Source organism: Echinococcus granulosus (assembly GCF_000524195.1).
Source record: "Echinococcus granulosus chromosome Unknown EG_S00065, whole genome shotgun sequence".
In the NCBI taxonomy this organism is placed as follows: Eukaryota; Metazoa; Platyhelminthes; class Cestoda; order Cyclophyllidea; family Taeniidae; genus Echinococcus; species Echinococcus granulosus.
This window is the reverse complement of record NW_020170445.1, coordinates 300,523-315,217: the sequence shown is the minus strand read 5'-3', so window position 1 is coordinate 315,217 and position 14,695 is coordinate 300,523. Positions and strand designations below refer to the sequence as shown.

The 14,695-nt window shown below is 45.0% G+C and overlaps 1 protein-coding gene across 1 annotated transcript in view; it reads left to right on the top strand. All coding sequences in view use genetic code 11, as the record gives it.

Moving 5' to 3' along the window:
• The window catches only part of EGR_06900 (TATA-binding protein-associated factor), a gene marked incomplete at both ends in the record, with an annotated part of 46,165 nt that overhangs the window by 27,477 nt on the left and 3,993 nt on the right, over positions 1-14,695 (top strand). Inside the window, 14 exons of the mRNA XM_024496149.1 lie at positions 989-1,079; positions 2,213-2,422; positions 3,144-3,484; positions 4,822-4,970; positions 5,053-5,350; positions 5,704-6,075; positions 7,724-8,025; positions 8,229-8,387; positions 8,653-8,957; positions 9,960-10,040; positions 10,139-10,202; positions 11,143-11,353; positions 13,685-13,815; positions 14,203-14,468. Of these exons, the coding sequence (XP_024349461.1) occupies positions 989-1,079; positions 2,213-2,422; positions 3,144-3,484; positions 4,822-4,970; positions 5,053-5,350; positions 5,704-6,075; positions 7,724-8,025; positions 8,229-8,387; positions 8,653-8,957; positions 9,960-10,040; positions 10,139-10,202; positions 11,143-11,353; positions 13,685-13,815; positions 14,203-14,468 (2,980 nt within the window). The remainder of the gene's footprint in view (positions 1-988; positions 1,080-2,212; positions 2,423-3,143; positions 3,485-4,821; positions 4,971-5,052; positions 5,351-5,703; positions 6,076-7,723; positions 8,026-8,228; positions 8,388-8,652; positions 8,958-9,959; positions 10,041-10,138; positions 10,203-11,142; positions 11,354-13,684; positions 13,816-14,202; positions 14,469-14,695) is intronic.

The window sequence follows — 14,695 nt, the reverse complement described above, 5'->3', positions numbered from 1 at the left end:
TTTCCAACCTCCAATCTGTTAGTTCAGTCAGCTGTTTGTTCACTTGAACATCCATTTCCCCGTCCTTTCCTCTGTTTATTTGTTTATACCTCGTTTGCATTCCCCCATCCATTTATTTTCTTGTCCATCTCTCACCCCATCCCCCTCCCAATGGCTTCACGTTTGCTCGTTAGGCTGCAGTTATTCGCATATTTGTTTGTTTCGTCCACTTCATTTGGAATAGCCGGATCCAAACAGATTATTATTACACAGTTGGGGCTTGAAGCGTTGGTCTATTTTTGTCAACCCATTTATGACTGGCCATTTTCAAAATATATAACTGGGTATTATCTGCCCATTAGTATGTAGTCTTGTGGTTCACCTACCCCTATTTAGCCGACTATTACTTTGAGAGTCATTATGGTAACACATATGATTTGGCTGTATTTGTTGATGCGTCCATCAACAAGTGAGCTTCGAGCAGCATCAATTCATCCATCAATTCCCCATTTAGGCGTTTGTGTTGACCTCTACCGGTCCACTTTCCACCTACCTCTACTTTGTCTGGTTCCTCCATTTCGCTTATTCTGTCCACTTCCGTTTTCCAGTCGCATTTTGATATTTCAATTCCACCACTTAAAGCAATTATCTATCCATATGTAAATCCACTTGTCTGTCCACGTCAACTATGAAGCTTTTAGGATAAATAAGCAACTTCCGACAGAAAAAAATAACCACTTAGCAATTGTGGAAAATTCCAAGGTCTAGACAACTCAAGACAGATATAGGGAGAGGTGGATAGATAGAGAAGAGGTATAGCTGAAGAGAGTCCATTTTATTGACCAAAAGCGGCCAATCATTATGAGTGCCCTCGAAAGCCTGATCAAATCTCAGCAGGTCCCTCTGTAAATACGTAATTCTACTATTACTTGATAGTAGTATTTGTTTCGTCTTTCTCCTTCCAACTGTCTACGTCAAAATGACAACCTTTACTGCACTTCTTTTGCAGGCGTCTTCAAGACAATGCACGAAGATTGTCATCGACTGAGGGCTCTTTGTGAGACTACAAGACTACCAATTAATACGGAATCTCCAAAAGCGTGAGTACTTCTATTTGTTTTGCATTTTACCGCATTAAAGCATTCCCAAAGATGGACTACCGCAATGCTGTGCTTCAGTCCCTTCTGGAAGTAGATACTCTCATCTGCAATGCTTCTGCTTATGCCTACGAGTCTAGTCAATTCGAACGTTCTACCTTGTGTTTGCACTTAAACTTATCAGACTCGTGTTTTGACTGAACTTCGGTATTTGATATGGGAGTGAATTTTTGACACCGTTTTAGCGGTCGCATGGAATGTTAACTTGATACTGTTACCGAATTCTTCCCGTTTTCAAATGTAGGTATAATGCACGTAGCTTCGGAAAACTGGGTTCATCATAGTCCCTAACGTGGTCCTTATTCATGATGGTCTTTATGTTTTTAATCGAGGGTATTAACAAGTCAACAACCTTATTTTTAACTCTGCTACATATACATTAGCGATTTCAGGGGTTTGGGTCAGAAGATGTAGTCATCATAATTTTTGGTCATGTACACCTCTCCTCAGTAGTTCCCCAGATCCTGTATCTGAAGACGTTTGAATGTAGACCACCGAATTCTAATTCTGAGATCTGACGTCTGACACAACAAGCTGACTCGCATTGGTTCACACGAAATTCCAACAAAGTTCTTTAAGGGTTTTTCGATCTTGCTAGATAAGTTTGAAGCCTTTGGTGGTAATCATTAACCGAAAATACTTTGCTATTTGGGCACTGAAGACACTTTTTCGAAAGAGTCTGGGAGTGCTTTATCATAAAACTCGGGAATGTAAGAAGGCTGAGACCCCAAGAAGACTGTAATTGGTAGCTTAGGTGATGGGCCTCTTAATATCACCTATTGGATGCTTCCCTCGGCGTCCCTATTTTCCGTACTTCGCAACGGTATAGATGAAACTCATCGAAACTTTGTGCACAAGACACGAATGGGGTTGGTGTGATGAACTCGAATCATAGCAGGAAGACTTTCAACTTCGTTTGAGCAATGCTTTTTGGAAAGAAAAGCATAATTTGCCACACGATATAAGCCATCACAAGTTCTTCTGTCTTGTGTATTTAATGGAGGGTGTAATTTTGTTGTCAAGTAAAAGGAGATTCATGACATCGGTGAGACTGAATGCTATCTCTCATTCTATAGCGGTGGAAGCGTCATGAATTTGGTGGAGTGCCAAACACTGTTACAGCGAGTTGGCGCTGAATTGCCCGTGTATAGTCCTGCTTCCACCTCCGCCGACGCCAACATGGTTAAACTGACGAAGTTGGAGTTTGAGGAGCTGCAACGTGCACTGCAAAAGGCACAACTCTCTGTCAGTCGGTGCCTTGCTTTACAGCTTTTCTGGAGTTCGCGGTGAGTCTCAATTCTTCTCTGGTTGCAAGACACCCTCACATTGGTTAATCCACTCATGATCCATCAATCCATACATTTTTCAATTTGTCACTCATCTGTCGTCAAATCTATCGACAACAACATCATTGGTTGCCTCCAGTTGCACTCCTCTGTTCATTTGCGAATCCTCCACAGCGGATTCATTCAGTTAGCCCAATCACTCATACATGCATTCCTGAATCCACTCATCCACACTTCGCCCATCATGCCATCTACCCATTGAGCTATCAATCCACCTGTTTCCTGTTTCTCCGGTTGAGGGCAGGAGTACTGTCTCGTTCCAACCCTCCTTGTGCCTCTTATAATGCTTCCTCAAGGGTTAAGGCGATTATCACTTCATCTTGCTGGTATCAGACAATCGCATAATCGTATGAAGCAGAATAAACAGGTCGAAAATACAAGTGAGGTGGCACTAGCGATCTCTTGGAGTATGTCGTTTATATCTTGAGATAAGACTTGTCGCAGACATGCGTAGAAGATTGTAATAGTGGTCGCATCAATTAGCAAAGAATCTCCTTAGGCTTACTGGTAAAAAAGTTAGTTTATTTGCCTGCCTTAGAAGTGGCAAATGCCATTTTCCGTCACCGTTGCCTCCTTTTCATAACTTACAAGTAATAACACCACCCAATTACAGGTTGGTATGGTGAGAGATCGCTTACTTCTTGTCTTCCTTCCTTTCCAGGGTGGAACTCTCCTTGTCGTCGGCTCTAGTGAACTTTGGTTGGGTCACACCCGGCCGTCTGACTCCTCTCATACGTCCTTTTATGGATACGATTCGTGGGACCACTGCCAATATCACCGTCGGACAACCTCTGAATGACTTTGACTTGCCGCAGCCCAGTGAGAACTTGCGTCTTCAACGCCTTGCAGCATGGAACCTTGCTCGCCTCCTTTGGAGTGAGTTTTGCCAACAGGTGTCCAGTCCGAGGTCTTCTACGCCGACGTTGGCAACTTCAAAGGCCTTGGCCAAGGTGACGCAGAACTTGACCAAATACATACTGCCGGATGAATTTGCTGAGTGGGGTGAGTTGACTGTTACACGAGGTTACGATCTGGTCAAATTCCATTAATTGAGTTGAAAAGTTCAGTTAGCTTTTTGTGTACATCGATGACACCTGTAGTTTGACGCTAAAAGGGATGAGTTTTGTTGTATGCCGATGCCTCTTTTTAACCATTGACGCTACAAACGTTATAGTCTGGCAGACTGTTGTTTCGAAATTATAGTGGCTTCCTTTTTGGTGCTAAATTGGCAAGAGGTTGGTGTGGTGGCAACAGTAGGGTAGTTGTTGTATACTCCCGAAGCTTCCAGCACTGATGCAGATTGTTTGGAATGTGTGCACCCTGTACGCCGCGTGACGACGACGCTGAAGGAGTTCGTCCATACTTGTAGTAAACAGAGCTTATGTGCACATATGGATGACTAATTTGCGGGTGGATCATGATTGGACTGAGGTCATGTCTGACCCAGATGAGTGGTTTTGTTTTCCTATCCACCCTGTCGATCCGCGTACGTACGTGCTTGCCTGTACACCCTAGATTTGCCAGTGTGATCATTGCATTAGTGCGATTCTTCTACCTTGCATTTACAACCCTTACTGATAGTTATTCAATGATTATTTATGAAAAGGCTCTCATTCTGATGCGTTTACCTCCTATTCAGTATAATGTTAGCGTCCATGTTCTGCGCAAAATGGATGACTTTTTACCGAAGTAGTCGAACCGATGGATTAAGGACCAAAATTGATGCCTCTTTATTAACTCGGAAAGATATTTTCAGTTTTGGGCTTGCATCAGTAGTTGATGTGATTCAACTAGCTAGCACTTGCACTCTTTGAACGTTGTTTTTGGTATTCTCTCACTGTTACTCTTAGCCTTGACAATTACCAATTTTTTAGTACAATGGGATCATTTGTGAGGTTGGAGCTAAGATGCTACGATAGATGCTCCTTATCTCAACTGTGCTGAAAGCAAGTGGTGGGTGTAGGCAAGTTTTCTAGGTGTAAAGTCGGGCGAGCTACATCCCAGAGACATTCTTTTTGATTAGTAGCTCTAAGCACTAGACGATGTTCTGAGACCTGTATATTCCACCCTGCCATTCATAATTCGTGAGAACACTGATCCACAAGCAAACCTCCTTTTGAAAGCATGTTCATCGGCGCTGGATCTCCCTTTTCCCTTCGTTGCCGTTTCGTTGTTTCCTGGATGGCCATCCGCATTATTATGCTCACCTTGCTACGCTGAGATATATCTGGTCTTCTAATGGCATGATTCAGGGGACTGTGCCAAACATTGGATGCAACTAGTTTTCCTTGACATCTGTTGCAGTTTTGTTTGAATGCTTCCCAAATTCTTTCCTTCAGACGCACTGGTTGTCAAGGCAATGGAAGATGGTGGAAGGGAGGACGTATACTTGACGGCGTTGCTGATAAGCCAGGCGGAGGAAAAAATGTCCACAAATGGAGAGAAAGATGACTATAGTGGTTGTGGTGGTGGCTGTAGCTCTGCTGTGGTATGTCTTCCCTTCCAATTGTACGCTGCATTTATCAGCTAGAATGTGCCCCTTACAATTGGTTGTACCCCTATCTTCACAGGTCAGTACAATAGGAGCTGTGTATGCGGCAACGAGAAAGCAATCCATATCACAACTTCGTCGCTGCGGCAGTTTAATGACACTGGTTGCTCTTCTACAGACCTTCACTGCCGACGTAGACTTCGCGACATTTAACTTGGAGGAGATTATGTCTCAAAGACTTCCCACACTGTGGCAATTTCTTTGGCTCGAACCCATCGCTATTTTGCGCCGGAGCTGTAGAAGCTCCGGTGCAGGTGGATTCACGGAGGATATCGAGTTTCTGCATCGACAACAAGCGCTGTCCCTATCCGAACAAAGTTAGTTAGAAGTCTGGAAGATGTCTGCCTACCTGTCTATTGAGATATCTGTTCCTATGTTTACTGTCTGTGTACACTCATCTATCTTTTCGTCATTTCGTTCAGCCTCCCCTTGCGGATCCATCCACCAACCTATCTATTCTAATTGGATTCACCCACTCTTTTCCACTCATCTATCAATTCACTCGCCTGCCTCGCCCTGATTCACTTACCTCACATTTTTTCATCCATCCATCTATTCATTCATACGTTCTGGAAACATTATTTTGTAAATTATTCTATCCACCTCTCTGTGTATCACTCAGTCACCAATTCATTTACTGAACTAGCCATCCATCCTATACCTCTTCTAGATACCCACGAAACAGCGGCTTCGGACGTAGAAGTGCTTTGTCGATCTCTCCATCTCCTACCAGCAGTTCTCTTTGTTGCATTGTCGCCTTCCACCAATACCACCACCAACACCACCACGATCGCAGCAACAGGACTTATCACCACGGGCCTAGTCGCTCTGACAATGTGTTGTCTTCGTGTGATCTCTGTGTCGTCGTCGTATTCGTCGTTGTTGCCACGCCTTCGCTTCACGGCAGCTCATACCCTCGCTGTCCTTGCCGCCTCCCACTTCACCCTCACCGTCACGGTTCTCAACAGCCTCCTCCTCTGCATCGTCTCTGCTGACACCATATCGGATGGTGACAGGGTGGCTGTTCTGGCAGCTGTCTATCGTATCCTTTTATTCATTCCTAATGGCTGCTTCGGCTTCAGTAGATGCAATTAAGTTTGTAAGGTGACAGTGCCTCGTCTCTAGTTTAGGGTTGGAAGTGAATGTTAGCTGCTATCAGACCCGTGCATCCGTGAAGATGTCTCAATGCAAGTAGTCTTAGTATTTGACCATGGAAAGGTATTGGGGATTAAGCTAGTTGTTTCAGTTGCAAATGCAGAGGTACATATCACCGTCGTTTGAGTCTGAGCATCACTCTTGAATTTGGAAATACGAGTTTCAAGAAATGCGATGTATATCTATATTTTGGCCTGCTTCCCTGCCACAGCATATGCGCACTTATTTCTGGTTGTGTGCGCTGGTCAGGTGTTTTGCTTGCTCTCCTCGTGTTTATCGAAATGGCTGATGTTCTGCGTGGTATGGAAACGATCAAAGTCAGTCAGAAGCGTCACCAAATGACATATGGCTAACCGTGTTGTGAAACTTTCACCATTCAAATGTGCAACTGCAGTGGGGTGTGCTATCGTTGTGCTGCATTGTACTTCAAGTATGTATTCACGGTTTCCAGTTTTGCATTTTCATCAACATGCTTCCAAGCGTGCACAGACACACCATCACTAATATCCGCTATCTTAGTTAACGATGACTGGACTGGATAAACTGACAGTCATGCGAATTATGCCAACATACCTTTTTTCAGGTCTTGTCAAATTGGAAGTCCCTTTTTAACTTGGATGATGCTGTCACAAACTCCTCACTTTGCTTTTTGAAGTTGTTCTCGCTGGCATTTCCGGTTATACTTCTGCGTTAACACAGCAGACAAATTAAATGAAATCATCTTCGCATCCCGGCGGGAAGGCACGCAAAGCCACCAATGGTGGTTTATTTCTGCTAGTTTTGATGGGGTTTATCTGACATATTGTCCATTGATATTGCATCGAGTGTGCTTATTAGAGATTTCTCCATAGGACCGGTGACTATTCTACCGTGAAGGAACTTCTTACCTTAATACTACTCCACCAGACTGGTTGCTTTAACACTGTTCCTGGTTACTCAAATATTCAATATGAGGTTGGTATTCTGTGTTTCTCTTTAATGTCATTCCTTTGTTCCGATTAAGTAGAATTCATCTGCCGTCTAGTCATCTGTTGAAGTTGCTATCAGCTTGTTGTGGTGCAGGGACAGGCTCGATCGTCATCACTCACTGCCCTCCCCCCACCACTGTTGCGAAAAGCCTTTCACAGGTGACTTTGACCGATTCCATCTGGATATCTCTTCGTTATTACCTGCCATTTGGTATATGACATGGTTGTTAAATATGTCAAGCAGTTCTCTTGGTCCTTCTGCTATGAGTTGCCATAGATTTGGTCATTCATTCAAGATGGTTTCGTCTTTTGAGCTTATGCGTCGCAACTAATCTTTTGAGGTGCCACTTAGGTCAGTCTCATTCTTCACGGGGTTGTAAGAGTGTCGGGCATCCCACCATGTTGCTACCGCTGCAGTCCCCAGGTGTGAGGTAAGGAAGGTACTACTTAGCAAGTGCATAATACCGATAGTTTCTGGTGATTTGCCGGTCTGTTGAAGATACCACTGGCAGAAGTGGAAGTGAAAGTGGAATGTGCCTCCCATCTTTCTTTGACCTCCACCACTAGACATCATTGATTGTATTCTGACTCCTCGACCCGAAAATCAAGTCCTCCTCAGTCTCCAAGTGGTGCCCTGTGACCGGCCTCTCTCACCACATCTTCACGGCATGGGTTTTAGGGAGGTTGGTGGCCTTTCCAATGCCGTTCCCGGATCGGCACAAACACCGACACCACTGCAATCCCTTCTAGCTTATGTTGTGGTAATGTTGACGTCCCTCGTTCTACCGCACTTTGCCGACACGCGGAGTGATGTGCGTCTCCTCGCCTCCAATGTCTTTACCAAACTCCTTGTCCTTCTGCCTCTCGAAGTAAGTGGTGATTTCTCATTATTCTTGACGGTTTTGGAAGTGGAAATATGTCGGCATTTTATGTTGAGATAGTAGGATCCAAGCTTTCCCGCTCCTGTTTCTATGCTTTCGGTCTTTTTTGCACCTCGGCGGATATTCAAGTATGTCCTAGACGTTGCTACTACTATCCACTCCTGTTAGTATCGACACTTTCCATTCTCAAGGAGTCCGCCCCAGATCCAGCCGGTCCTGGTCTTCCTCTGAGCCTGCGGATTGCGCGGGATAAGGGCCGTCACTTCGTTCAATGCCTGCTGCGTCCGAAGGACATTCGACTCTACGTGCCAGATAAAAATGTTCATGCGGTGCTGCGACCCTATCAGCAGGTACGTCTGTGGTGGACTCAGAATGGGCCGACCCTTGGGGGATATTCAGTGATCAAATTAGTCACTTTTTAGGCAAGTAGCGTGTTCTGTTAAATGTAGCGCCATGTCACCAGTGTGGAGGTCAAAGCGTGGGTCATTGCAAAGGTTACCATTAATATCCTTACATGGCACTATATTCTGTATGTTTCTGTGAGCTGAATAACGGAATGATCATACGTTGTCCTGAGAATCCACCAATCGAATTAATTTGTTTGTTCATTAACAGGAGGGCGTGAATTGGCTGCTCTTCCTCAAACAATACGGTCTGAATGGTATCCTGGCGGATGATTTGGGTCTGGGCAAGACCCTGCAGACTATCTGTGCTCTCGTGTCTCACCATGGTCGCAGTCGTCACGACCGTTCCCACGGCCGTCGCAAGTCAGCCACGAGGGACAGAGGTGGGGGCGTCTCGTTGGTGGTCTGTCCAGCCACTCTGTGCGCCCACTGGCACTCCGAGGTGACACGTTTCGTGCCTAACTCCCGATTGCTCGCACCCCTCGTCTATGTGGGCAATCTAGATCAGAGAGCAGCGTGCGTCCCACGTAGTTGCTTTTTTGCCTCCTCTGTTGGTGGACAGGCTGATGGATGGACGATTCTGTGGATGAATGATTGTAGAGATGGCTGAACGGGCGGTTTTATGGATGAATACATACGCGAATGGACTAATGATTGGGTGAATGGCTGATTTGAAGGGTTGTTGGATGAACGAATCAACGAATAAGTAGATTCATTCAATAGATGATTCAGTAGAATACCATCTCTGTGACATTGGACAGTTTATGTGGGCTAGCTAGCCAAATGAACCATTACGTCAGTGCGTAAGTAGGTTCATGGATGTGATGAGTGGTAAGTTGTTGAGTAGTTTGGTCTACTGACAGGTGAGTGAGTGTATGGATGGTCGGAGTTATGAATAGAATGGTCGATGGAGAGATGGACGATTGAATGGGTTAGCGGATGAATGACTTGATCAATGGATGTTCAGGTGAAAGGTTCGATTAATAAATAGGCCGGTGCGTAGACAGTGGTTTGGATAAATGGGCGACTTTTCAAACAAGCAATTGGAGAGATTAACAGTTGAACCTTCATACGGAATCGTAAGTGAATCAAATGACCTCCACGTCATGTGCATTTTGAATGACAGTCGATATGATGTGGGCATAATATTTTTTGCTGCTCTAATGTTTGAGAAATTTGTAGAGCTGATGACCCATTATCTAACTGTCCAGCTGTCTAGATGAACGATCGTACTGGTGGATAGGCTGGGGAATGGGTGGAAGATATATGAGTTAGGGTGCAACTGAACGGATGAACGGATACGCGGTCGTTTGAGTTTTCATTTCAGTGGTTGAATAAACGGTCTGTTGAGCTCTTGAGAGAGTTAATCAGTGGTTGAACAAATGTAATGGCAGATGATAATGCAGATGGTTTATAGTTTGATTGGATGGATGATTGGGTGCTTGAGTGGCTTATTGTTTGGAAGATGAAAGAGTAGTTTCGACAATGAGTAGATTACAGTTCTTTTTCGCCTTTCAGACTTCAGAAGAGCATTTTGGACCGCTGTAACCTTCTAATTACCACCTATGAAGTGATTCGAAGCGACATCGCATTTTTTCAGTGAGTGATGGTCCTCAACCTCTGTGTGTTTCCCGCTTTCTCATTCTCACGAGTTTGTTCGTATTTATCCTGCTTTCCTTCTCCTCGTCTCCCTGTAGGGAAACGTTTTGGGAGTACTTGATTCTCGATGAGGGGCACATCATCAAAAATGCCAAATCGAAGGTTGGTTGTACTGAATGTTTGCTTGTTGTTGCCTTTGCCAAATTGTGCCGCCATTCACTTTATGCTGGGTCAGTGATTGGGCGGAATGCGTCCTACCCATTGGAGATGACTTCCAAGTGCAAAATTCTTTTTCGTAGATTTTGTACTTTGAAGAATGCCCACAAAAACATTCTGGCTCCTTTCTTCAGAAATAATCTGGGCGCTTTTTTGTTTCTTGAATCGGACCCGTCTATGGTGGTGGTGTGAATTTCTTTCACATCCTTTTTGCGCGATAAGGGAAAGCCTCCCAGTCCATTTTCTCAATGTTTAAAACCAACAAATTTCGGAAGAATTTAGGCGGTGGTTATCGGCCAACCTCGATCTTGCATGTTCGTGCTTTCCACTTAAACCTCCCTGAGGCGGATTTCATAGCCAGCTAAAGCGTGAATTTGCAAAACTTGTGCAAGTTCCCCCTCCCCCTCCAAAACACCAATTGGGTGCATTTGAGAAGCGTTTCTACCAGTAGGAATCAGGGCTGAAAGGCAGCTCACTACGGCTGCCATTTCATAGATCTAATGTGGGTTTGAAAATACAAAATTGTCGGGCCTCCTGATCCGCCTTGATCCTTGAGCTAGGCTGACTTTGAGACTGCTTTAACCGCTTGGGTGTGGCTTACCTACGGATGTGGCGTTATCGCACTTACTTTTCATCCGTGGGTGTATGATCGGTGGAACAACTGAAGTCCTCGGTTTTTTTTCCAGGCAGTACGACATAGTGCCTCTTCTTGTGGTTTTTTCTCCGGGAAGATTTTATATGTAACGAAAAGTGTCCTTGTATCCACCTTGCTTCCGCTCTCCCATTCACCAGGCGGATCGTGAGATTGATTTTACCGACTAGACATGAATCATCACTATATAGCCATCACTGCCACTACTTTTGTTGACGTTCTCTTTGCACAAAGATTTCGTGCGCAGTGAAGAAGCTTCGTGCCCGCCACCGCCTCATCCTGACAGGCACGCCGGTGCAGAATCGGGTGGGTGAGTTGTGGTCTATCTTTGATTTCCTCATGCCCGGCTTCCTCGCTCCCTCGGAGGCCGCCTTCAATGCACGCTTCGCCCGCCCTCTCCTTGCCACACGCGAATCGAAGGCCAGTGCGCAGCTGCAGCGAGCAGGTGGGCACTTCTAGCCTAACAAATGTGGAAGAGTAAATTTGGTTGCCTTTTCGTTCGTATCAGTTGCGACAGTTTTTTTCTTTTATCGGGAATTTTGCATCTGAGTTAACTCTAAAGCTGTTGTGAAGCTGCGATGTGTACGAATGAGGATGGAAAGTGCTAACCGCCGACTGGCGGAGTTGCAAATTAAATGCAAAATAATCCTTCATAGTAAAGACTCTTGCCATCCTTAGTTCAGAGCGCAACGGGTGGTCACAACTTCTGCTTATTTATATCCTCTGTATGGCAGAATATTAACGGACCACAAAGAAAGCGCTAACATACGGTGGCAATTTCACATGGGAGAAATTTGACAGGAAAAGAGATTACTGAACTAGCAAACCTAGCATTTCCAAAATCTTGAAATAAATGCGTTATTTGGACTGCAAATGCTCCATAAGGCACATCAAGCAATCGCGTCTGCTGCTTGGGTCCTCGCAGGCGGTTTGATGGTGTCGATAGGGCAACAAGAACATGCATGTAGATTAGCAGTGTCCTCAATCCTGGTAATAAGGCATGACCCCATCGTGACCCGCCACGTCAGAAATTTACTTCGAGGTTTGTGGGTGAGGTCGGCAAAATCCAAAATGATCTGTCTTTGTTAAGGTTAGAAATTTGGATTGAAAAGCGGCCAGTCGATTCGCCCACCGACTGTGGAAGAGTAAAAATTGAGTTTAATTTTCATTGAAAGAGAGTGGTTCACTACAAGTGAGGAATTGTTAAGGTAATGAAAGGATTTCGCTCCTGGTGTTCGGGAACCGCATTCAGCTGTAGAAAAAGAGCTGGAAGGCCTAGGCAGTGTGGCTGAACCGTTATTGAACGGTGTGCTTCACTTTTCGTCGGCGGCGGTTAATGAGCTTGCCGCCAACCCAGGCTTTGTCGTACATAATTATATGATTTAGACAATTTTATCCCTCACTGGTGAAACCATTTTTCAATCCTTTGTGCAATACTCAGCTCTGCCTTGTTTATCAAGATCAGATGGGTGTCGTGGCGCTGAGTGTGTCGTGACCTATCGAAATGACGGATATTCTTGCTGGTAGATGACTGGGCTGTGTTTATTGTTGCTACAGGAAGACCGATCTCTTTGTCACTTCGCCACACGATAGACAACTTCACTAACTCCCGAATGCCAAGTGTCCTCATTAGATCTGAGCGTTTACTTTAAAAGCACGGATCTCTTGGTAATTATGAGTGTCATTATCACCGCACTGGCGGCTTAGAGACGAGGGGTCGTTTGAACACAGGAAAGGTTAAAGGAGAAATAAAGTGGCAGAAGAACTGCGTTCATTCTTGATCACCTGTGACCCCGGTCCTCCCCAAAGGGATGGCTACCTAGTTAAATCAAATTTCTCACTTTTATCTTTTCCACTTTGTGGAACATAATGTCAACAGACACCAAATCGGTGTCCCGGCAATTGAAACTGTTGAAAGTAGCTTCGCATTGTTGGTGTGTAGATGCTTTGAAAAATTGGTATCGGTGTGGCATGTGTAGAGGCTCACTGCCACCATCATGACTGACAAGGGCTTGTATACTATCCACGGAACAGAGGCAAGTGCCATTCTGTTGTGTGTCTTCCCTCTTATTTGGATCGGCGTCTTCGACAATGACCTTGATTACCACTGCACCGAATATAGCAACGCTGTTCGGAAAGTGGAGATGAATTGCTGGATGTGTGCAGTGGTGTTTCACCGCTGTGACAAGACCTGTGACCAGAACAATCATGTCACTTCTCGTGGTTTTCGATGGGATTGAACTGCAAGAACTTCATTGGGGGAACTTTTGCTGACTGTTATTCTAAGGTGACGGCATTACGCAGGAAAATATGAGCAAAAAGAATTTACCATTTCATGTAATTACGGTAGGTCGTGGCTCCGTGGATTTTGGTCCCTTTTGTGCTGTTTCCATCACCCAAGTGTCTATGAATTTGCGTCGTGTGTGGCTTGAAATAGAGCTTTCCTTTCATCAATCTTCGCATATTCAGTCATCCACAGCAGATGCCTTCTTTCTGTGCCATTCGGAGATCGGGTTCACCATCTCTGTCGCCCATGTGGCGTTCTAAATCATCTCTGGAGGCACAAGGCATGCCCAAGTCTTGAAGTAGCTTTGTTATGTACAGAAGGGCTGGAAGCTCCACGCTGCTGTCGCGGAGGTCCGTTCATACCCAGCGGAAACGCCTCGGAGTAGGAAATGGAATACCCCCTTATTGCACCAATCCCCTTTTTATCAACCGTGGCTTACAGACAGTCACTTTTTCATCATCCTTAGGCAATTTCGTTGTTTCGTTATAGGCCAGCAGGCGCTGGAGGAGCTGCATCGCATCGTGATGCCTTTCGTTCTGCGCCGCGTCAAAGAGGAGGTCCTGCAAGATCTCCCTCCCAAAGTCATTCAAGACTACCTCTGCAACATGACTCCCCTTCAGGTTAGGCTGACGCCTGTCAATTTTCGTTCCTGTCCTTTGTACTGGCTTATATTTTGCATGATTTGTGTTTGTATTTTAAAATGAATTCAGCCAAACAAACACCGAATGACTTTATTTGATCCAACTTTTAACAATTCAGGACCTATAACACTGCCGTCTGACTTCAGTAGTATCTTACGGTCTCTTGGATAGAAAGTAGTTTGAATTGATAACTGCATCCCTCGTTAGAAGTATCTGCTGGCTTCGAGATTCTTTCAATTTCTCTGATCCCTATGCTACCCGTTTCGGTAGGACCTTCAGACGTGCTTCAGATAGAGCTACCAGGCATTGCTGTAAGGCTGGTAATAAGCAGAATTGATTTGTTTTTTTTTTCTACTGTTTTAACAGACGAAACTCTACGAGACCTTTTCAAAAACACTCGAAGGACAGGAAGCGCTGAACTTGACCTTGGAACAATCTGCCTCCACTACGTGTGACGTAAAGGGGACCAGTGGAGGTTTTCGATCCATAAAGTACCTCTTGGCGGTTTGCAACCATCCTAGTCTGGCGCTTTCTCCCGAGCATCCTCTCTATGACTGGGCGTTGGAGCATTGCGCCGACAAAAGTGCTGGTCTGGACGACTTTCGTCTGTCAGGGAAGTTGATGGCACTAAGGTGGGTCATTCTCCTGCTAACCTGTATGCAAATAGCGTGTTTGGATTAGCAATACATGCGCTAAACTTTACCGAATTTTCGGCATTTGTTGATGTGGACTTCCATAAAGTCCATACAAATTGTTTAAAATTTCACTGAAACGAGATGCGACTAGGTATCTGAAGAACCGTTATGCAATCATCTCTTAATAAGTAGCATTCTTTTTCTGCGTCTTCCACTCCCTTTGC